Source organism: Brachyhypopomus gauderio, unplaced genomic scaffold, assembly GCF_052324685.1.
Source record: "Brachyhypopomus gauderio isolate BG-103 unplaced genomic scaffold, BGAUD_0.2 sc69, whole genome shotgun sequence".
NCBI lineage: Eukaryota > Metazoa > Chordata > Actinopteri > Gymnotiformes > Hypopomidae > Brachyhypopomus > Brachyhypopomus gauderio.
This window is the reverse complement of record NW_027506890.1, coordinates 425438-446741: the sequence shown is the minus strand read 5'-3', so window position 1 is coordinate 446741 and position 21304 is coordinate 425438. Positions and strand designations below refer to the sequence as shown.

Genomic DNA, 21304 nt, shown 5'->3' with positions numbered 1-21304 from the left:
ATGAGAAATACTGTAAACATGCATCTTAAATTTCATAAAACCCCGATTTTCTTCAGGTGATCCCAAAATATACATATCAGCCAAGAAGCAAAGGCTCACATGGAGTGTAGCATAACTAAAACGATTAATAAGGAAGTTGTCTTATCTGTTACATAACTTCAGCAACAGGGAACTGAATGCAGTGCAATACGAAGGGCAAACAGAACCTTTTTGTTACACACTCAAGGATGTTTCTTAACTCTGAAGAAACCCATTTTAATAGCTATACAAATAAAGCCTTTATTCCAGTTCATGAAGGCAGTACCTTTCTGCAGAGGCATCACAGTCCTAAATCTATAATGAAACACCACACAACAATTTTTTAATGAAATTTATTCAGAAACAATGCTGCAGTCAACTGCAACGTATCCATGAAGGGACCCTGCAGTGCTCGAGTCAAGAAAAATAGTTATAAATGAAACAGCTTTGGCAAAGTCAGCAACTGCATGAGTACAGTGGAACATAAAAGTAAAGAGGAATGACACCACTGATTGCAGGACAGGAAAAGAGACACACATACTAGGAAAGAAGACTGATGCAGTTCCCTTCTAGGACAAGGTGTTGCAGCCCGACACTGGCAAGGTAAGGGTGCCATGCGATTGTCTAGGACCAGCTCCCTCAACTCAATCTCCCAACTGGTGTCGGATCGACTTCACACAACTTCTACCACATGCTTCTAGGAAATCAATATTCCTCTCCCTCCTCCTCGTCTTCCACAGACTCTGTGCCAACCTCTTCGTAATCCTTCTCCAGAGCTGCAAGGTCTTCTCTGGCCTCGGAGAACTCTCCCTCTTCCATGCCTTCACCCACATACCAATGCACAAAGGCTCTCTTGGCATACATCAGGTCGAATTTATGGTCTAGCCGGGCCCAGGCCTCAGCAATGGCTGTGGTGTTGCTCAGCATGCAAACAGCCCTCTGGACCTTGGCCAAGTCCCCTCCTGGAACTACTGTTGGGGGCTGGTAGTTAATGCCAACCTGGTAATGAAATTGAGGTGATGGAAAGAGAGGTACATTTATTATGTGAGAAAAAAATATATAATAATAATAATAATATATATATAATGAACATTCTAACAAAGTTCACATAATCCATCCATGTGCATTATAAGAAGTCAGTGTTACATATGCTCTTGCCTCACCTTAAACCCAGTGGGGCACCAGTCCACAAACTGGATGGAGCGTTTGGTCTTGATGTTGGCAATGGCCGCATTCACATCTTTGGGTACGACATCACCACGGTACAGCATACAGCAGGCCATGTACTTGCCATGACGGGGATCACACTTCACCATCTGATTGGCTGGCTCAAAACAGGCACTAGTAATCTCTGCAACAGACAGCTGCTCATGGTAGGCCTTTTCAGCAGATATGATTGGTGAATATGTGACCAGGGGGAAGTGGATTCTTGGATATGGCACCAGGTTGGTCTGGAACTCTGTCAGATCCACGTTCAGAGCCCCATCGAACCTCAGAGAAGCGGTGATGGAGGACACGATCTGGCCAATGAGCCGGTTGAGGTTGGTGTAGGTGGGTCGCTCAATGTCAAGGTTGCGACGGCAGATGTCATAGATGGCCTCATTGTCAACCATGAAGGCACAATCAGAGTGCTCCAGGGTGGTGTGGGTGGTCAGGATGGAGTTGTAGGGCTCAACTACAGCAGTAGAGACTTGAGGTGCTGGATAGATGGCAAACTCCAGCTTTGACTTCTTGCCATAGTCAACAGACAGGCGCTCCATCAGCAGGGAGGTGAACCCAGAACCCGTGCCTCCCCCAAAACTGTGGAATATCAGGAAGCCTTGGAGACCAGTGCACTGGTCAGTCTAATGTTAGAATACACACAAAAAGTCATCAATGCTAAACATCTTTTAATATCCAACATGTGAACTACATCTAAGAAATGTCAAGAATATCGAAGAGGTTTTCCCCTATTCTTACCAGTTTGCGGACACGTTCTAGGACCATGTCAATAATTTCCTTGCCAACAGTATAATGGCCACGGGCATAGTTATTAGCTGCATCCTCCTTTCCAGAGATCAGCTGTTCTGGGTGGAAAAGTTGCCTGTATGTGCCCGTCCTGACCTCGTCTGCCACACCACACGGGTACAAATGTAATCACAATTCATTCATTTTCAGATACAAATTAAGCATTTTTATTGTGATTCATCAAATCATGCATTCAAATAATATTTTTCATTTCAATTAAATAGGAGGTAATCAAACTAACTCCAATTAAAGCCTCAATTGGAGATCCAAGTATAATCAAACATAGGCCCCCATTTTCAGTCACACCACGCTGGCCAAGCTCACATCGTTGTAAGAACGATGACTAAAGGAAAGAAAGGAAGAAAAAATGCTAAAATTTCACCTGCACCCACTCATGCCCACTTACCAATGACTGCTGGCTCTAGATCCACAAATACTGCTCTTGGTACATGCTTTCCAGAGCCAGTCTCACTGAAGAAAGTGTTAAAGGAGTCATCCCCACCACCAATGGTCTTGTCACTAGGCATATTGCCATCGGGTTGAATGCCATGCTCCAGGCAGTACAATTCCCAGCATGCATTGCCGATCTGCACACCAGCCTGGCCCACGTGGATGGAGATGCATTCACGCTGCGATGCGCACACCAAGGATGCAAGGGAAGAGAAGGAAAACAGAGGGTTAAACTGACTGCTTACCCACCACCGTGGGTTCCAGGTCCACGAACACTGCCCTAGGCACATGGCGGCCAGAGCTGCCAGTGTTGAAGAAGGTGTTGAAGGGGTCCTGACGGGAGTTCGGCAGGGAGATCACTTCCTGCATTACACCGTCAGGTCCCACTCCATGTTCCAGACAGAAGAGTTCCCAGCATGCATTGCCAGTCTGAACGCCAGCTTGGCCGATATGGATTGAGATGCACTCTCGCTGTAGGCCAATAACAATAGCAATCACAACAATCCTATGGATTCCAAGTACCTACTTCCCAATTACACTGGTGAACAAAATTAAAAGGGTTTGCTTCCTAAACTGAAAGATAGACCATATTGTACATTTTTTTGCTGAATTTGGATCAAATACCTGGATTTTTCAGTTTTAAAGTGTGTAAATGTTACATTATATATTATTATTTATGAAAATGTCAGTTATTACACATAAAATGTGTACCAACTGTTGTAAAATGCAGTGTAGGAGTTTTGTCTATATTTGGCTTAATGAACAAGATCTTTCAGTCTGACAACAGAGGGGCCTCGCCTTCTTTTGTACCACGCTCAATACTAGCCACAAGCATACTGGACCAAACAAACAAAACCTATGGGTGATTGAGAAATTCAGAAAACTTGTTGGTGTGCAAAAATCCCCCCCGATACTAACCACAACCTTCACCTTATACAGCAATTACATAACAGAAATGCTCCAAATGTGGTATTCTGGGAACAATACCATGTGTAGCTCACATCCACTGTTATTTTAAACCAGACTGACAAATGCAGCCTCAAGTCACGCAGTTGGACTTGAAACAAGAGCCATAGTTCAGTCATAAAATTGAGTACAGGCAACACCTGTACAGGACGACTGAACTATGGCACACCAGACAACACCCCAACGGAAACATCAGGTCTTCATTAAATGGAACACGAGCACGGAACTGACAAATATGTAACAAAAGGACAGAGGTATGTCAGCCAAGATCACCAAAGAAAATGTTACTGTCGGTACAGTAAGTAGAGGCCCTTCTGTACAGACAAGTCATTTTAAGAGTTGGCTCTGGAATAGTAAGAAATAAGTTTAACAGCACGAATTTAGATAAAGAAACGAAGCAGATAAAATGAAGGACAAATGGGAGTGGTGTGTCACGTCACAACTCGTGTGAGGACTCCTTTTCTTCCTTGTTCTCCTTCTTCAAACACAATGAGGAGATTCAAGCATTTCTTAATTAGTATTAATGCTCGCTCAAAATTATGTTGCACATATCATAGGAAAGTAAAACCCCAGAAGTTAAAATGCAGCCTTAAGATAGTCCCTTAAATGTAAACCTGGACTAATGCGTAAAGTCTCAACTTGCCACCAACGGAGGCTTCACAAATCCTCAAGTTGTGTCATGCCTTTGTTTCGGTACAGACGTAATCGAGTAATTTTAGCATTTTTAATAAAAATGAGATGACAGTTTTGACAAAGGGTTGGTTACAAAGTAGACCTTTAAAACTACATACAGGAAAACGACAAACTCGACCAGGTTCAAACTCGACATAGGACAAAAAGGCTGTAGGTTTGGGCACGACTCCCGTTTCTGTAGCCGCAAATCCCATCTCCCTTCCCCCATCCCCCCTTCCTCTCCTTACCCGCTCTCCAAACTAACGGGGCCTCTTCACCAGATTCCGCACATTCTTGGACTGCAACATTACTTGCACTTATATCACGTCTCGTTGTTACATAGTAAACATTTAAACCGAAAGACAACCAGCATCGCACCGCTAATATTAATAGAGATGAGCAATTAGCCTAAAAAGTAATTTCCACGAAACATTCAAACAAACAAAAGTTCACAATAGTATGCAGGATGTTAAAACTGTTGCAAAGTGTTTTACAATAATAGCTACCCCCCACCCAAAAAAATAATAACAACAAAACGAAAAACCTTTGGACAACTTAGGCCTTAGAAAGAAAAATCGAGCAATTTTGGCGCCTTTCCTGAAAATCAATAAAGTGTAGCTTATGTATATCATAATTGACAGGGGAAGAAACTTACCATTATGATAGATTCTCAAAAGGTGATGAAACTGTTAAAAAATACTAAGCAAAAAAAAAAATCGACGTACTTCGTGCCCAACGTTTGAGCTCCGTTGACTACAGACGCGCAACGTATCTGTGCCAACACAGCAATGTCAAACGCGAGGTGTGCAGCACCGTCTCTTATAGCCCTCCGTGCTCTGACGCTTACCGTGCAGCTGCGCTATTGGAGGTCTCCAAACGTGGGCGCCTCCTCCACTCACCATTGGTGTAATCAAATGTTCTTTCCTTTAAAAAAAAATCAAGTTATGGCAATATCGCAATACTTTTTGGAATTTTAAACAAAACAATGCATTGGCATGTCTACTTACCTACGACTTAAAGACTATATCGATATGAGTTGCAGTTTAATTATGTTTAGCGCTTTAGTGAAGAATTTTGTGAAATCTTAGTGAAATTTTCTTTGAAACGCCCCAGGTATCCTCTTCAACTGCTTCTTTTCAAACCAGCCTATCAGAATAATAGCTTCTTGCAGTGGTGTTTAAGACAAGGATCAAATGGGATCTTAAACGATGTAGACACTTCATTTAATTTATTTATTGTGGTGGCAAACTATTCGGTTCACAATTATATCAGTCATTATATCATACATAATGCAATACACCACACGATAGCTCACCAATCACTCATAACAATGAGTATATAGTCACATAAAAATACAAATACGATACAGATATTCAAGATCAGTGTTTAAACAAGAGTTGGTATAGAAGTAAAACCATTCATTTATTATGAATTATTTCTAAATGCACTGGAAAAAATGCAAAACTGGCCAATAGGCATTTCTGCTGCTGAACATCATACAAACGATAATGATGCTCATTATATAACACTCACATTCATTTAAAGGTACACCAAGTAACTCTTCTATTTGTTTTTAGTCCCATACTTACAACTCAGTGCTAGCAACACAGCTAGCAAGAAAAGTTGGCCCCATGAGCACTGTGGAAAAGGCATCTTCACAAAACAGACCATCACAAGCACTTCCTGACACCAGCAATATCGCACAACTATTAGAATTAAATTCTTCAGTATTCTTCTTTTGTTTATGTTCAGTTTTTATCAGAAACCCCTACTTACTGTACCTTTAAGTGTGAGACAATGAGTAGGGTTCCCACTTCTCATAATACAGGCTAGCAGGACAAAAATGCAAGAAAGGACCGTCGTACTCACGCCACAGAACTGTACATGTGATTCACATAGAGTGTTCATTTACAGCCAGAAATGGTGGCATCTTCCTTTAGAATCCTAAAACGAACTCTCCTTCAGTTATTATACTCTGCAGTGAGAGCAGACAGAAGCCCCATGGTTTGATTTGGTGAAATGTTGTGCCACAAGGGCAATAAGGCATATAGCAGCAACAGCTGAAGCGCACAATCGTCGTCTTCTACATTTGTAGTCTTTTACAGCAGTAGATCAAATTATTGCACTTTTGTAGACTCATCCACACGACCCTCAAAAGTAACCACAGATACCACTGAACCACAGGGCCATGTACGGACCTCAGGCCACACGCAGTGTGCACTGTAAGGTTTTTTATCTCAGATGGCAATAGAACCAAGGTCCAAAAAAGGGACTAAAACAAACATGAAAGGGGTAAGTCTTATAATCAGGGTGTCCAGTATGCTTGCTTTACCATGCAGGTATTCATGGTACATCGAAGACCAGTCTCACATGTTAGCTGCCAAACACAACCCCAAAATCTTCCCCTTCCAACATATCTTCACCCATTTGATCAGTCTGTTCTTATTTCTCACGGAGCACACAAACCCCTGCATCACAACGCTGGGTAGCCATGGACGTCACGACCTCCCAGCTGTCCAATACAGGGTCATAACATTCAATACTGCTGAGCAAGGAGTTTCCATCATATCTGACAATGAAGTAGAGAAATAGGACAAGAGAGGTTACGTTTGGCTGTTAATTTCCTCTAAAAGGTACAACACTATGGACCTTCTATCTATTAAATGTCTATTTAATAGACATTTAATATAAATCTATTAAATGTCTCATTATAAATCCTTGCAGTGGGTGTCATGTTCATTTCATCTGATCTACTATATCCTGTATTAAATTCTACTGGATTGTGCTATGTTCTAGGTGTTTTAAAAGAAAATGAAAGTGCTAAGCATGAGCTATAGACATCCCATGCTGAGATCTTACCCAGCGATGGCATAGAGTCGTCCTCGAAGGACAGTGGCTCCCACATAGCAGCGTGGAGTGGTCATGGGTGCCACAGTTGTCCAATAGTCTGTACGGATGTTGTACACCTCTACAGAGGAAAGGTGGGCTGTGCCATCAAACCCACCAACAACATAAATGTGGTCATTTAACAGAGCCACTCCGGCACCTACAAAACAAAAGGGAAACAAGACAAAATGGACCCTGCAGAACTTTTGAGCATTTCTATTGCTCTGTTCACAGTAATGTTAATGAGCATGAAATAAGAAATGAGCATTTGATGATTGGTACGACTAGGCCTGTAAAAGCTTTTACCTGAGCAGAGATTCACTTACCTGATCGTTTATTGGCCATGGGAGTGACACTAGTCCAGTGACCCGTGTGTGGATCATAGCGCTCCACCGAATTTAAGATATTCAAACCATCGTAGCCACCTATGATCATATTAGAGCAATTTCCTTTTACAAGTGTAACCAATAATTTAATCACTATAGCATCAATATAAATTAGATATTCTATTTCTATATATAGTGCAAGTCATGTTTCTTACCATCACCTAACTAGACTGGCCCAATACATTGAGCTTTAGCCACAGCCCCCGAGAGGTGTCAAGGTTGCTATGTACCTAAACAGTAGATGAGTCCACTGGCCACCACAAGTCCTGCTCCTTCTCTGGCCGTCTGCATATCACCCAGCATGCTCCACTGATCAATATTGGGGTCGTATCTTTCCATGCTGGTGTGTCGCCGACTGCCGTCAAACCCTCCGGCCACATAGATCATATCTGAATATTGAGACACACGGGGTCTGTTCATATCTTATAGTTATTTCTTTCCTGAACATGCAATTGGCTGCAGTGCAGTAAGAGGTGGACTTCAGTTAAGGTACTTCAAAAGGTTTTTGACAAAATGTTTGCGCGCGTCCTGACTTTTCCCAGAAACACCAGAGACAGCTGCATGAGGTGCATGAAGCTTTTATTAGACAGAATGCCCAGCAGACTCAGATCAACCTCTCATGTCCTCTCTTTGGTGAAATTTTAAACGTTCACTGTGAGGTGTTACAGAATACTAAGGGCCACAAAGAATAATTAACAACTGATCCACAATTCCATAAGCAACCCCTCTGATTATTTCTTTAGTTAAAATTCCTTTACTTGGGGATTTGAATTTCCAATTAATCTTTTTCTTTTTTAAATGTATACTTATTTTATCCGATGTAGATTAATGGTTTTTGCTTATATGTTGCACATGTGCTATCTATTATCTGCCTATTAATGTCTATCTACACCCTGACATTACATCTGTTATTAAGCTAATTTAAACAAACAGTATGTTTCTTGAAACACGTTCCAGTACAAATGAGAATTAGTCCCCTTCTAAAGATTTAAACTTACTTGGTCTTGAGAAATAACAGCATCAGATTAGCACATCAGGCAGCTTGCTTAACTGGCATAGCATAAACATCTGCCTCTGGCAATCCCCAGACTAAGAACATTCTGCATTTGGAAATCAGCAACTCACAAAACTTGTTTGGTAAGCAGATCAGGTTACTAGATCATTTACAACCTGAACTTTGTCAAGTCATATGAAAGTTGTGAGTTCAGATCAACCACAACGCACAGCCATGGCCCCCGATGAGATGAAACTGGTTTTTATTAAGTGCCTGCTGAGACTGTGATGGAAGACGCACGCACCTCCCAGTGTTGTAGCTCCTGCAAGGCCCCGCCGCACGTTCATGGTGGCCACTGTGTACCAGACCCCATCCTCGTCTGCCGTGTAGTCCAGACACTCGACCGAGCTGAGGCGAGACCGGCCATCGTAGCCTCCAATCACGTACACACGGTCGTTAAGGGAAACGGTGGCAACGTATCGTCGTTTTCGAGCAATGTTCTAAAACACAGAACAAATAAAAAGACATGATCTTGATATTAAGTGTCAAGCTTAGAAAGAAAAACTTTGGGCATTAGACAAAAATATGACAAAACTGCTATGATTATATAATAAATGTATAATAATGTACCTTATAAGTATATGTATCAACACAAAAATATATTGACCTTAAGTATATAAATGTTATAAAGTCACATTACAAGGAGATGCCAAGGAAGAACATTCTTGGTTTTCCTTAATGGAAACCATTAGTGAGATCTCCATTTTAAGGGTTCACTTCCAAAGTCTAAATTTTTTTTATTTACGACACATTAAAGCCTTCTGAGGTCACTGGTGCTCTTGACGTTGGGAGCTTCTGTCCATGTCAGGGTGTCCCTTTTCACCCTTGGTGTATTACACTTCCAATAATGACTACAAATGCAACCCATTTTCACCCATTTTTAAGTCTTCAAGTCTACTCAAACCGTTTCTTTCACTATTCTCTCAAATGCTTGTAAATGATAAACGTTCACGTCTCACATTTAGTGCAGAAGACTTTATGGAATACTTTTTTTTAATAAAATCAGACAGGAAGTACAGCGCACAGAGCAAATAGATCATTCTGGATCATGTAACTACAGCTCCTCCCCCTGGTGTGTGTTTCCTCTATGATTAACTTAGTCACAGGAAGAGTTTGAGTTTTGCCTTTACAGATACATACACACACGCACGCACGCGAAATATGAAGTGTCAAACTTAGAGCCTATACACACACGCACATTTTATATATATATATATATATATATATATATATATATATATATACACACTTGCACAGTTGATTAAAAAACCTAAAACCTTCCTGTTTAAATCTGCTTTTAGTTAAGAAACTCTAACTATTCTAATTATTTTAATAGTAATAATAATTATTAAATAATAATTATTAACTTTACTCTTTTACATTCTTTTATTTAGTTACATTTTATGTTATTTTAATATTTATTTTATTTCATTATTATTATTTTATAATTTGCCATTATTTTATTTAGTTGGTCCCTTTTTATCTTTAATTTCTTTTAACATTTTCTTTTTGTCTTATCTTTGCTTCCTTTTATTGTTTCTTTTTATTTATTCTGTAAAGCACTTTGAGTTGTATGAAAGGTGCTATACAAATAAAGATTATTATTATTATTATTAAGGGTCTAATATAAATTCTGATGAATTTTTAGATGGAAATAATCAAGTAGTTCAGAGGACATCTTCTGTGGATCAAAAAAGTTGAACTGTATATATTTTTTACTCACAGGCAGAAAACTCCATTCCTGGGTTTTGGGATCATACTTCTCCACAACATCAATGGGAGACTGCTGACTGCCAAATCCACCAATCACCAGCAGCACTTCTTTGGCACCTGCAGTCAGTCAGTAGGATTCACAGGCACAGCTGCTTCATGGGTCGGGCTCCAAAAGGATTTTGGTCATTTTCAGCACACATGCAGACTTTAGTTTAACTTTCACAACCATCTCGGTGGTGAAACAGGCACCGTACATGCAGAACGGACCTAGTCGTGCTTGGGTCCGTGGCCCCTGCATTTCACTGCGTAACTCTGGCCTCAAGTGAAACTTCTTGGCTTCGTCCACAAGATCTCGGCAGGCCAGGCTGCAACGGATAAGAGGCTAAACAGGAAACACAGACACAAAGGAACGCAGAGAATGTAACCAGACTCATCATCACTGGGATAATGAAGCCCCAATCTTCCCCACAGCTAAGCAGCCTTGCCAACTCTTTGCATGGCCATATGGCGGTCTCAGGTGCCCCCCCTACGCCAGTCTCTCTGAGCAAGTGAAAGGACCGCATATGGCGCTCAGCCGACAGGCGCCGGCGCTGGTGATGAGAACATGGCGGCGAGTCTGACCTCTGCGTCGATGACGTCGGTGATGTAGCGTGGCGTCAGCAGGGGCATGCGCACGTACTCCAGCATGTCCGCCAGGTACGGCTCTCGCTCCTTCCTGTTGTGCTTCACCCAGTTCAACACGGCCTCGAACACCGGCTCCTCTGAGTCCACCTGACACAGAGCAAGCGCTCCGGTTACCACACGGAGAAGGAAAACGTCTAAGCGACTGAAGTTGGGGAGGCTTATAAATCCAAGCCTAACAGTTAATTATTTCCCTCCAGGGGAGGAAGAGAGAATGAAGCTCCCATTCTGATGAGTCAGCAAGAACTTCTTTGAACATAAGTCAAGGGGAATTTACAAAGAAAGAGACACTGGGTATTAGATAGAATTACAACAGGATCATTAAATTATATGCTCTCTAACTGTTTCAGGTCTTATGAAGAGAACGCATGCAGATTCAAACATGTGGACACCCTATCCATCCCAAAATCACACTGTGAAACTGGCTTGAATTGGCTACATTTGTGTGTGCGCAGTCTGGAACAGAGCAAGTCTGTGCCAGTTCAGTGTTTTAACCATGTAGCTCACAGTTTAGAAGACATGAAAAACAACACAGTCTTGATTCCCTGTGTCAGCATCACCTGAAGTCTGTTTCAAACCTCTGTCTCATTCAAAAGGTAGAGAGTTTTTAAGCCCTCACATAAATGTACAAACTCAAGCCAAACTGTCAGCTGGACACCGAGATGTGGGATAAATATGTAACTCATCACCTGAGAAGAATGCTTTACTTCAACTCATCAAGTTTCTTAAGAGAACAGGTCCAGTGTCTCATACATACATACATACACACACACACTATATATATATATATATATATACACACATTTTGAAGTTCAAAACTATCACGGGGTCTTTTAAAGTGTGCCGCTGGTTCATGTCCTTTACCACCATCAAAGACCAGCAATAACAGAAACAACTTAAGACATAAGGGTTCTAAACAAAAATACCAAAACATCCTGCATTATAATCAACGTGGATGCTCCTACTGAAGTGTCTCACCTGAATCTCATCACACTTGATGAGCTTCTCCACCTCTCCCTGGCTGAGGAGCATGAATTCCTCGTGCTGCACCACCTCTGAGAAGTGTTTCTGCGAGAACAGGTCGGCCGCCTGCATCAGGTCCACGCAGTTATGCGTCTCCGCAAAGTCTCGGATGCCCAGGCAGTTGGACGGGTCCAGCTGACTGTTGAGGAAATCACAACAGGCTCTCTTCACCCCTACATCGGCGTGAGGAAGGGAGTGGAAGAGAGATGGATGGATGGAGAGATTTAGTTACAAAACAGAGGAAGCAACAGTCCATAACCACCCCTCAGGGTAAATAAGGAAAAAAATAGCCAAGACAAATACATTTCTCACAAAGTGCAAAATTTACAGAAGCAAATGAAATCTCCCTGCAAGGATACGTCTCTCCACAATGAGAGGTAAGCATAAATGCTGTTGATGAAGTGCGTAGTGAAGACAGTTAGCTAGAGGTTGTTTCTCTGAGCATGCTGTATCTGTTAGCACAGGATCACACCCAACACTGACAATTTCAACAGTTCACTTTCAAAAAGTGTGCAGTGTAATCGGCGCTAAAACATTTCTCTGACGTGTAAGATCCGTTTCACTTGTTCTGAGTACATACTGTACTGTATGGTATTGTGCTGCAGTCATGGGGAAGGCCGTTTGTTTGCACCAAGGTGGTGGGAGGTGCTTCAATGCAGAGAATGAACAGTAGAATGTCTCTGCAAAATCCTTAAATCCTCTGCGAGCGGAGAGGCTTCTGCTGAACGCTAACGGCAGGCGAGCAGTGGCCCACTTCCTGCCTGAGGTCCTGTAGGCACAGACGCGCGGCTGGTCTTCTCCACATGGTGTGGCGGGAGGCTGAGGGTGCGTGGGGCTGACTCCAGCTACCGCACGGGCACCGCGCGGCCGCCGAGCTCCCCTCGACGTGGCAGCGGTTCTCGACGGGTGAAGTGCGGGGGAGGCGGGACGATGGTGCATGCTCACAGACGTTGGCGGATGCGGTGCTCTCCTCCGGGTGGTGATGTGCTCTCTGACGATGACTCATTTACTCTGGCATCACCCACGAAGCACTTAGCGAGGCACTGTTTGAACGGTTCTGTTCCTCCGATGCAGGACCATAAAGGTGCAGTTTTACACAAAACCACAAGAGTGACATTTATATCGGCTCTTGCATTCTAACGCTACTGTTTAGCTACTTCTTAGAACTCTTACCACTGAAGTGAACTAGTAAGTAAGGACACTTCCAAAGATGCTTAGGACACACACACAAACACACATTTTAGCCAGTGTTGTTTACTAGAAAGATCTGACTAGCATAGTATTACACTAACTTGCAGAACGCAATTACCAACATAACAAAAGTGTTGCAAACTTCCTGTTACATGACTTCAGGATGCCATTTTGTGAGTATTCACCTTTAAGCTGGAGCAGGCAGGCGGCTGGAAGCAACTCCTGCACGTTCTCCACGGTAACCAACACCGTCTCTGTGTAAACAAAGTCTAGTAGGATCTCCATGGTGGAGGCAGTGAGGCCCTGAATGTCCACAAAAGACTTCCCCTTCTCGGCCAGCTGGAGAAGTAGAAGAAAGAGGAGTAGGGTTATGTATGTTGTATTCTGACATACATGACCAACATGACATAACATGACCTGCATAACTGCGCCTTTAGTATTCTTTGTACACAGGTTAGATGTGCCATGAACAGAATTAACTGAACACACTCTGTGGCTCTAATAATTTGAGCTGATCAAAATGAACTTCCAAGCTAGCAGAGCCAAAAGTACTACTTGCTCCACCATATAATCATTGAACAATACCGGACACATTTAAGGTTTTTTTGTGTTCACTTGGCTGACAGTTTAAAGATGCAAAACTTGGCGACAAAAACACAAACAAAATCAAACAAATTTGCAATTTAGAAGTTTTCACTCATTTCAAACTGAGAATTCTTTACTTTTACAGAAAAAATGTCTACCTAAAACCTAACTGGGATTAAAAAAACGTTTGCTAACTTTACATGAGTATACAGTTGAATTATTGTGAACAGGTAACAGTATTAACACCACAGACAGAAAAGCCTCCACATAGCACACCTGAACGCAGAATTGGCAATGTGTGACAGCTGCAAGTGCGCTGTGATTACCTCACTGGTGAACATGGCACAGAAATAATCACTGCAGGCAGCCAATACGATGCGGTGGGCGGGAAAATCTGTGTTCTCCACCCTGAGCGTGATGTCACACAACGTGTTGCTCTTCCTCAAGGAGTTCATGGCATTCAGGATTGACTTGGCATGCGAGTTGGTCATGATGTCTTTGGGCGCCATGGTGACAAGCGAAGGGAGAGCGCGACACTTGCACAGGCAGTGCAGGATGATTAAGTGAGATCTGGGCCTGTATTCACAACACATCTCGCATGTCAGAGTGCTGATCAGAGCAAAACCTAACAGTTTAAGGTTGAACAAATGGTAATAAATGATTCTACAACCACTGTGAATCCAAATCTAAGGCAATACATGAAAAAGGAATAAGAACAAAAAAGGAATAAGAATTCTGCTCTAAAATTCTTGGTAAATGCAACAGTAGGAAACTAAAACACTCACATTTACACTAGATGCACAGATCACAGACTCACTTAACTATGATGGAAAATGCAAATCTGGGACTTCAAAGGCCAAAAGTCCTTGACGATATAGGAAAAAATTAAGTGATAACCAGCCTTGGCCCTTCATACTACATGTCACTGTTTGATTCACCTCACTGGAAAATCACATAGGTTTAAAACTGGTGTTTTAAAGCAGTACATAATACACATGGGCCAGGAAAACAACGACTCTATAAAAATGATAAATTGTAGGCTTTAGAGGAACACCACTTTGCTTCCTTCCTGTGTGTAAACCTATTCTTTACATCACGGCATTATTCAAAACACACCAGGGTCAATATATTTTAAGACATTGAGATTTTCAGTGTATATAAAAACAGTGGGTTTTTGTGACAGCAGTGGCACAGCACAATGTTTTAGGCGTCAGTGTCGCGCTTCAACTTAGAAAGCAGTTAAAACTCGAGTTGTTTGGTTGTGGTCGCCCCCCGTCCGCCCCTCCTGAGGTCGGGGGTCCACACATCACCGTGAAGGCCCGGAGGTGAGAGGCGGCCAGCTGAGTAGCTAACTGACGGGGCTAAACAGTGTCTGGCTGGCTTTTGGTTACCAGTAACCCGTTAGCACCTGAAGCTAGGTGTGTACAATAATGTACATACGTGTAGGAAATGCACAATAGCGTGCACACCTGCTCCACGTACCAGTGATGGACGAAGCGGCGGCACTTCGGGTCACTGCAGGCGGCGCGATGCTACACCGTCCACCGACAGAGCTTCATGTTCGTCACACCAATCCTCCGTTCCGAAAAACAGTGCTAAAAAAACACTAAAAACGCCACAGATAAAACTAATAATTAGCGTTCGTCTTATTCGACGCTTAAAATTATATATTGTACAAGTTAGAAGTCTGGCTGGATAAGAAAACGCGGTACTCGGAGTGCTCTGCGGGGTGAAAGCCTGTAGGTAGCCGGCTAGCTTTGGGCTGCAACACCGCGACGTCACTACCTACACGGTTGAATTACCGGCGATGAGAAACAAAACGCCAGTAAAAAAACAACAACAATCGCGTTTTAAATAGAGGGGGGAATATAGACGTTTACACATAAGTGTTTTAGGGGGATTTGATTAGCTACATTTGTTTTGTTGTTGCGTTGTGATTTTGCAACGTACGTACACACGTCGGCGTACACTTACATAACGGGCGCCCTCTTGTGGCAGTATTTAAGATGAATTTCGTAAATTCTTAATTTTTTAGGACTTGATTTTCACGCCTGGTAAAAGGAGCTTGAAAGAAATACAGACTAGAACCTTGAGTTCTGAAGTACTGAGTTTGGACTTCTTAAACTGGACCATGTATGTAGAAAGACTTGTCTTCATGAATAATGTCAGAACTACACAATGACCAAAAGACTTTTACAGGAAAACTTTAACACCCAAATTTTATCTAAGAAAGTTATTTTTGCCACACACTCTTAAAGTTTACATCATATGGCATTATTTACAAACAATAACATTCCCATTTTCATTCCCGTTTTCATAAAGTTCTGTAAAATTAGAGAAGTTGTTGTGCCCAAAACCTGTAGTTCCTGCTCACAGATGTGAAGCATGCTTTCATGACAGTGTACAGAGACTGGACCAGAGAAAAAAAGAGGTAGTGTTGCTCAGACAGCTGTCAGTGATCACTCACAAAAATGTCCCAAGATGCACTTTTTAAAACATTTCAACAGTGCCCTGAACACAGAACAACATTTTCAAGTATTTTCAATGATAGTACATGTGACCACAGACATCTTTTAAAAATGTGTAATCACCCTTAAAATCAATAACCGTATTGTCATCAGCACAAGTTTTGAAGCTTGTACACTTTGGGTACACTGGCTGCTTCCGGCTGTGACAGATCCAAAAGTGTTCAAACTAATCAGCACTCCAGTGCTGAGAAGGCAGGAAGTGATGATGGGGACAGTAGCAGAGAGAGGGGTGGAGGTGTTGGTGTGGTTTAGAGGAGAGAATCATCGGTGCAGCCACCACCCAGGCCGTAGCGGAACTCCTGCAGGTTGGAGATGCCGTAGAAGTGAATGAATGCTGCAGCCACAACCAGCACATGGAATATCTGATGAGACTGAAACTAGGGTGGGATTGGGTAAAAGAGCAGACAGACAGGAATAAAGCAAAATCACATTAGTGGATCTAATTCAAAAGAAGCCACATTCAACGGTGACCTAAAAAGTGCCCTACAACTAAATTATAATAAAATAAGTTATCGTTACTGGCCAAATAATTAATCACTTACATGGATTCTGTATTGGTAGTAGCTCACATAATGTAAACCAAAATATTAATAAATGGAAATATTTAGAAAAAATGCTGAGAGAAAATATTTAGAACTACCCATTTTTTCCCTGCATTTGCAAAATATGCTGCACATATAGAAGGATATATACTCATCTGACATTATGTGCAGACTGACCTATGGTATGATAGTATGGCTATTTCACCCTTTCAGTGTGTGCTGATGCTTTTGTGTGTTCCCTGTATTGTTTCAAGCAGTGATCCCGTCCCACGTCATCCCCGTGTATGACGTTGCACTCTTCCATGGACCCTGAATTCCTACCTGGCGATGACATTTGTTCCATGACACTCCGATGTCCCATGGATGGCTAGCTGGAAGCGCTCTTCCATGAAAGAGTTCCAGATGCTGTTCGGGACGCCTCGCCTCGCTCTGCCTTTTGTGTGCTCTACTGATTGCTTAGTTTGTTGTTCCCTGTTTTGCTCATTTGGTATTCGACTGTGTTTGTGTTCTTAGTACTACGATTCTGGATTGCCCTTTTGTACCATTGCTACTGTAAATATTTGTACAGTTATTCGTTCACTGTTTATAGAGAGCACCAGGGTTAGGTTTGGGGGCCTTTTTGTGTAGTGTTTTGGGGTTTGTGACTGTTTTTATATATTATAATATACCTGATCATCATGCCACACTATTGCTGTTACTGGCTGAAACTAGAGTATGCAGTGCAGGTAACAGTGCCGATTTAGGACTATATACAGAATACAGTGTTCTTAGCCAGTCTAAAAGTAACCAAACTTGACATACAGGTTTTGGTTTAAAAGGATATCTATCTAGGTGTTATTTTAACCACAATATTGTTACTTTCAAATTTCCAAATAACATTTGAATCTGGCTTATTTATTAACCTGCTGAAGAACCAAAGGCTATGATGATGCATGTTGATACACTCTCATTGACTCTCACTGAATCAGAAGATATTTCAACTCCAAGGTTCTTCTGTAACGTCTTACCCAGATGTCACATTTCCCAGGGAAGAAGCGTTCAGGGATGCGTGCAGCGTAGAGACCAGCTCCAGTGATGTACATGGCAGCCATCAGGATGAACCAGCCCATCTGTCCCACTGTAGTGGCCTTCACAAAGCCCTCAGTGATCGTAAAGTGCATTGTAGGAATGACTCCACTAAGCCCCAGGCCGAGGAAAACACCTGCATAAACCAAGAGAAGTTTCATCTAAACAACCTTCATCCTTACGGGTGGGTGGCTTTAGGCAACACGTATGATCAGGTGTAGGTATCTTGCCTAGGTAGAGAAGAGCTGTTTGACTGTTTTACTTGTACTAGGAGTCTCATGCATGGGTCCATGTTGCTAGCATGCATGTGCAGAATTGTGTGTGTGGTGTGTGTGTGTGTGTGTGTGTGTGTGTGTTACCGGCACGCGTAGGTCGGTGGCGTGGCGTAGCAAAGCGATCCCACTGCGCCACAATGATGGCGGAAATGCCCAGCACACACACCACAGACAGGTAGATGAGTCTGGGCTGGGGGGAACAGTAGAACGAGTAGTACAGCCACGGCACGAAGGAGCCCATTATGAGCAGAGCAATGCCGGAGTAGTCCAACCTAAAAACACACACACACACACACACACACACACACACACACAGTTATACATAGTCACATTTCAAAACTTAAGAGTTATTCCAACACCTCAAAATACTCACTAATTAAATACATACCAAACCAAGCACATTATACCAGCATTTTCATACTGGAAAAAAAAAGAAGTGCGCGTGCACAAAAACACTTACTTAGAGAATGTTCTGGAGACTTTCTCCGAATGGCAGTACACAGTGTGGAAGAGCCAGGAGAAGCAGAGACAGAGCACAGCCCCCAGGAAGAACATGCCAAACACCACCTTCTCCTGCAAAGGGGCCATGAAGTTCACGTTCGGCCGCAGCATGGTCAGAGTGCCCAGACACAGGAAGAGAATCAGCCCTGCGAGGGATAACGTATCCATAAAAATTTTAATAACTGCTCAAAAACAGCTGTGGTCTCTTATTTTGTTAGCCATACTCTCAAAAATGTTATGTATGCTGTCGCATTACTGTACACCATCATTTGAAATGTAAACAAGTCATGGTAATTGTAAAGTCAGTGACAAACATATTGACCACAGATAGTCTTAAAGAGATAACAATGGTTAAATGTGGCTACTTGGAAAATACGTATGACCTCAAAACATTCCAGACATATGACACAAAAACAGCACCTCACACACACATGCACATACACCCAGTCTTAGCTACAAACCCAGTAAATGTGACCAGATGTTCCCAGTTTCTGTATGGATCCTGAAGATGCTTCCAAAGCAGGCTCGGAATGATGGCATGGGCGGGCGGTGACCATGAAGTAGGTAGTCATTATCTTTCAGCCAATCAGGAAGCAGGTGGAAAGGGATCACTCGCCAACGTCCTTCCCATACCTTGTAATAGAATCAAACATAAGAGTTAAGTGCTCATCTAAAGTATACAAATATAGGTCTCTGCAAGTATATGAAACACAGAGCAGCTGCTAGTGAATTTGACCAATGATTATTAACAGGTTATTTCTAACCTGAAGGCCAAAGGCAACAGGACTGACGTACATCATCCCTACATGTATAATTAGTATGGCCTCAGAAAGGGCTACCTTGTGTACAAACTCCTCCATCTTCTCCATTGCATGGTGGGCTTGCAAAGGCAGTGTGACAATCTGCAAATCGTCATCCTCCTCCTCTTCCTCATCACTGAGATCATCTGAACCTAGAAATGCTGCTGTAGCCTGATGATATAAATCAGGGTCCAATTAAATTGGCACCAAAGTCTGGCAAGAGGTGCAGAAGGATGGCACGAACCACAAATGTTACAGTGGGTTAAAGTGTAAAGAGGCAGTGATCTTGATTGGGACAGACTAAATCAGAACACACAGGTTAACTAGATTACAGCTTTTAATGCTTCCAGTTCTTCAAGATCATGCCACCATGTCTAGCAACACAACAGTATTCCTTCCTTCTCTTTCTCTCTCTCATTTTTTGTCTTCCTCCGTTCCTGAGATCACTCACTCCGAGCTGGGCAGAAGGTGCTGCACTCAGAAGCGGTCCAAGCTCAGCAATCTCCACATCCTCCATGTTGCTCTCATCCTCCAAAACTCGCCACTCGGCATCGCTACTGGAGCCGCCGTTGTCATAGTGTCGCGTTGTCATGGGGAGAGAAACCTAAAGCTTCCCAAGATGTACCACCTTGCCCTGGAGCTGGCAATCAAGGACCTGTGATACTTTATGAATGAAAAGTTAACATATGTGGTGTTAATTAGGTAGTATGTCCTGAGCACAGACACATGTTAATATAATGCTGTTACGCTCATTGTGAGGTTTATTTCTAAACAGAAGATAAAAAGATGGGTCAGACTAAAACGCAGACCTATACATGCTGTGAGCATATAGGACAGCAAATAGGACATAAACTATCAGTGTGTGCAGATACATACAAAACGTCAAATTTCATTAGTTCTCTTTTTACATTTACTACTAAATTAGGGTTAAAATAATCACAAATAAAATGTCCAATTTTTGTCACTACCTAGTCTAATTCAGTTTGACCAAAGCAAATGTTCTTTGCATGGACAAAGGTGCCACACAAAATAGTGTTTCCAATGTGCTGTCAAAGTACAATTGCTGACCATTTGATATCTTCAATGCGACTACATGACGTGGCAAATGTATTTCTTCAAATAGTTTCTGTTAGCAGCAATGGCAGAACCAGTCAGCTGGTTTTACAGCCATATCCTCGTTTAGAAACTTACATTTGTGTAAATTCAGCATTTTTGTCCAAAGCGCTTAACTAACGTTTTAACAACTACAGCTATCTAGCAACTTTCGAACTTTGTTCATTTGCAAAAAAAAAAAAAAAAAAAGCTGCAAGAGTAGTCGACCAACCACAGGACCCAGAGCAGTTAGCTAGCAACCTCGGATATCCTGGTTAGACGAGTTAGCAACACGACTGCTAAAATAGCAAGCGGTGTGCTTAAATTAAAAATCTACGAGCTAATTATATATATATATATATATATATATATATAATATATCAGTGATATTTTAAACTGTCCCCACCTGGTTTGGGTTGCTGTTGGAGCGCGTCAGCGCTGATTTAAGGTTCCTGTCACAGTCTAAGAGGACTTGTCAAGATGGCTAAGCTGGTACTGGTAGCAAAGTCGCTGACTACACACACCAGTTAGCAAACACTAGCTTAGCTATCTATCCAACATTACCAGAACTGGTAAACCATCTACCGCTAGCTAGCTTTGACTGCGTTAGTTAGCTAACTAGCTAGCTGGTGTCCACTTGGGAGTTTCTATACCAGATATCTTTAAAAACGGACGTAACTGACACGTTTCTTTTGTAGGAGTCTGAGGTTTTCCGGACGCTACAGTAACGTTACGGGCGACAGCGCAGAAACGATTGGCTAACCAACGTAGCTAGCGGGCTAACAGAGCTAATAGAGCTCGCGAGACGCTTCCTTCCTGGATACGGCTGTCACCAAGTAGTAAATAAAGGGGGCGTGGCCATGGAGACC

General features: G+C 42.3%; 3 protein-coding genes across 5 annotated transcripts; all 3 read right to left on the bottom strand.

The window, feature by feature from the left end:
* Positions 1–355: 355 nt before the first annotated feature.
* On the bottom strand, positions 356–4918 carry tuba5 (tubulin alpha 5). Of its 2 annotated transcripts, none has more exons than XM_076989601.1 (5): positions 4769–4918; positions 2432–2654; positions 1978–2126; positions 1182–1862; positions 356–1017 (listed from the first exon to the last, which is right to left on the bottom strand). In XM_076989601.1, exons 1-5 carry the CDS (start codon positions 4769–4771, stop codon positions 724–726), a joined length of 1350 nt encoding a protein of 449 aa, XP_076845716.1. In that variant the 5' UTR covers positions 4772–4918; the 3' UTR covers positions 356–723. The 2 variants fall into 2 exon arrangements, with proteins under 2 accessions (XP_076845716.1, XP_076845715.1); XM_076989600.1 differs by lacking the exon at positions 2432–2654 and adding an exon at positions 2721–2946 and having other exon boundaries at positions 4769–4910.
* A 406-nt stretch (positions 4919–5324) lies between these two features.
* Positions 5325–15596, bottom strand: klhl12 (kelch-like family member 12). The gene is made up of 12 exons (XM_076989599.1): positions 15115–15596; positions 13959–14208; positions 13233–13386; positions 11812–12029; positions 10774–10923; positions 10420–10534; positions 10163–10269; positions 8684–8879; positions 7616–7774; positions 7326–7424; positions 6973–7159; positions 5325–6682 (listed from the first exon to the last, which is right to left on the bottom strand). Exons 2-12 carry the CDS (start codon positions 14139–14141, stop codon positions 6556–6558), a joined length of 1695 nt encoding a protein of 564 aa, XP_076845714.1. The 5' UTR covers positions 14142–14208; positions 15115–15596; the 3' UTR covers positions 5325–6555.
* Positions 15597–15820: 224 nt separating this feature from the next.
* On the bottom strand, positions 15821–21269 carry adipor1b (adiponectin receptor 1b). 2 transcript variants are annotated; one of them, XM_076989603.1, is made up of 8 exons: positions 20842–21269; positions 19795–20006; positions 19383–19514; positions 19005–19176; positions 18503–18689; positions 18127–18314; positions 17710–17903; positions 15821–16537 (listed from the first exon to the last, which is right to left on the bottom strand). In XM_076989603.1, exons 2-8 carry the CDS (start codon positions 19933–19935, stop codon positions 16409–16411), a joined length of 1143 nt encoding a protein of 380 aa, XP_076845718.1. In that variant the 5' UTR covers positions 19936–20006; positions 20842–21269; the 3' UTR covers positions 15821–16408. The 2 variants fall into 2 exon arrangements, with proteins under 2 accessions (XP_076845718.1, XP_076845720.1); XM_076989605.1 differs by lacking the exon at positions 20842–21269 and adding an exon at positions 20535–20557.
* Positions 21270–21304: the final 35 nt, after the last annotated feature.

Bases quoted from the DNA above. Each gene is read 5' to 3' on its own strand.
- tuba5 (XM_076989600.1), bottom strand. The intron at 2,127-2,720 runs GTAAGCAGTCAG...GTGGTGTGGCAG, and splicing joins CCTGGAACCCACGGTGGTGG to ACGAGGTCAGGACGGGCACA. The intron at 1,863-1,977 runs GTAAGAATAGGG...TTCTAACATTAG, and splicing joins TAGAACGTGTCCGCAAACTG to ACTGACCAGTGCACTGGTCT.
- klhl12 (XM_076989599.1), bottom strand. From the start codon at position 14,141: ATGGCGCCCAAAGACATCATGACCAACTCGCATGCCAAGTCAATCCTG. The intron at 10,535-10,773 runs GTCAGACTCGCC...TTTCCTGTTTAG, and splicing joins CCGACGTCATCGACGCAGAG to CCTCTTATCCGTTGCAGCCT. The intron at 7,425-7,615 runs GTACATAGCAAC...ATATGATCATAG, and splicing joins TGGACTCATCTACTGTTTAG to GTGGCTACGATGGTTTGAAT.
- adipor1b (XM_076989603.1), bottom strand. From the start codon at position 19,935: ATGACAACGCGACACTATGACAACGGCGGCTCCAGTAGCGATGCCGAG. The intron at 18,315-18,502 runs GTAAGTGTTTTT...GTGTGTTTTTAG, and splicing joins GTCTCCAGAACATTCTCTAA to GTTGGACTACTCCGGCATTG. The intron at 17,904-18,126 runs GTAACACACACA...TGGTTTATGCAG, and splicing joins CCACCGACCTACGCGTGCCG to GTGTTTTCCTCGGCCTGGGG.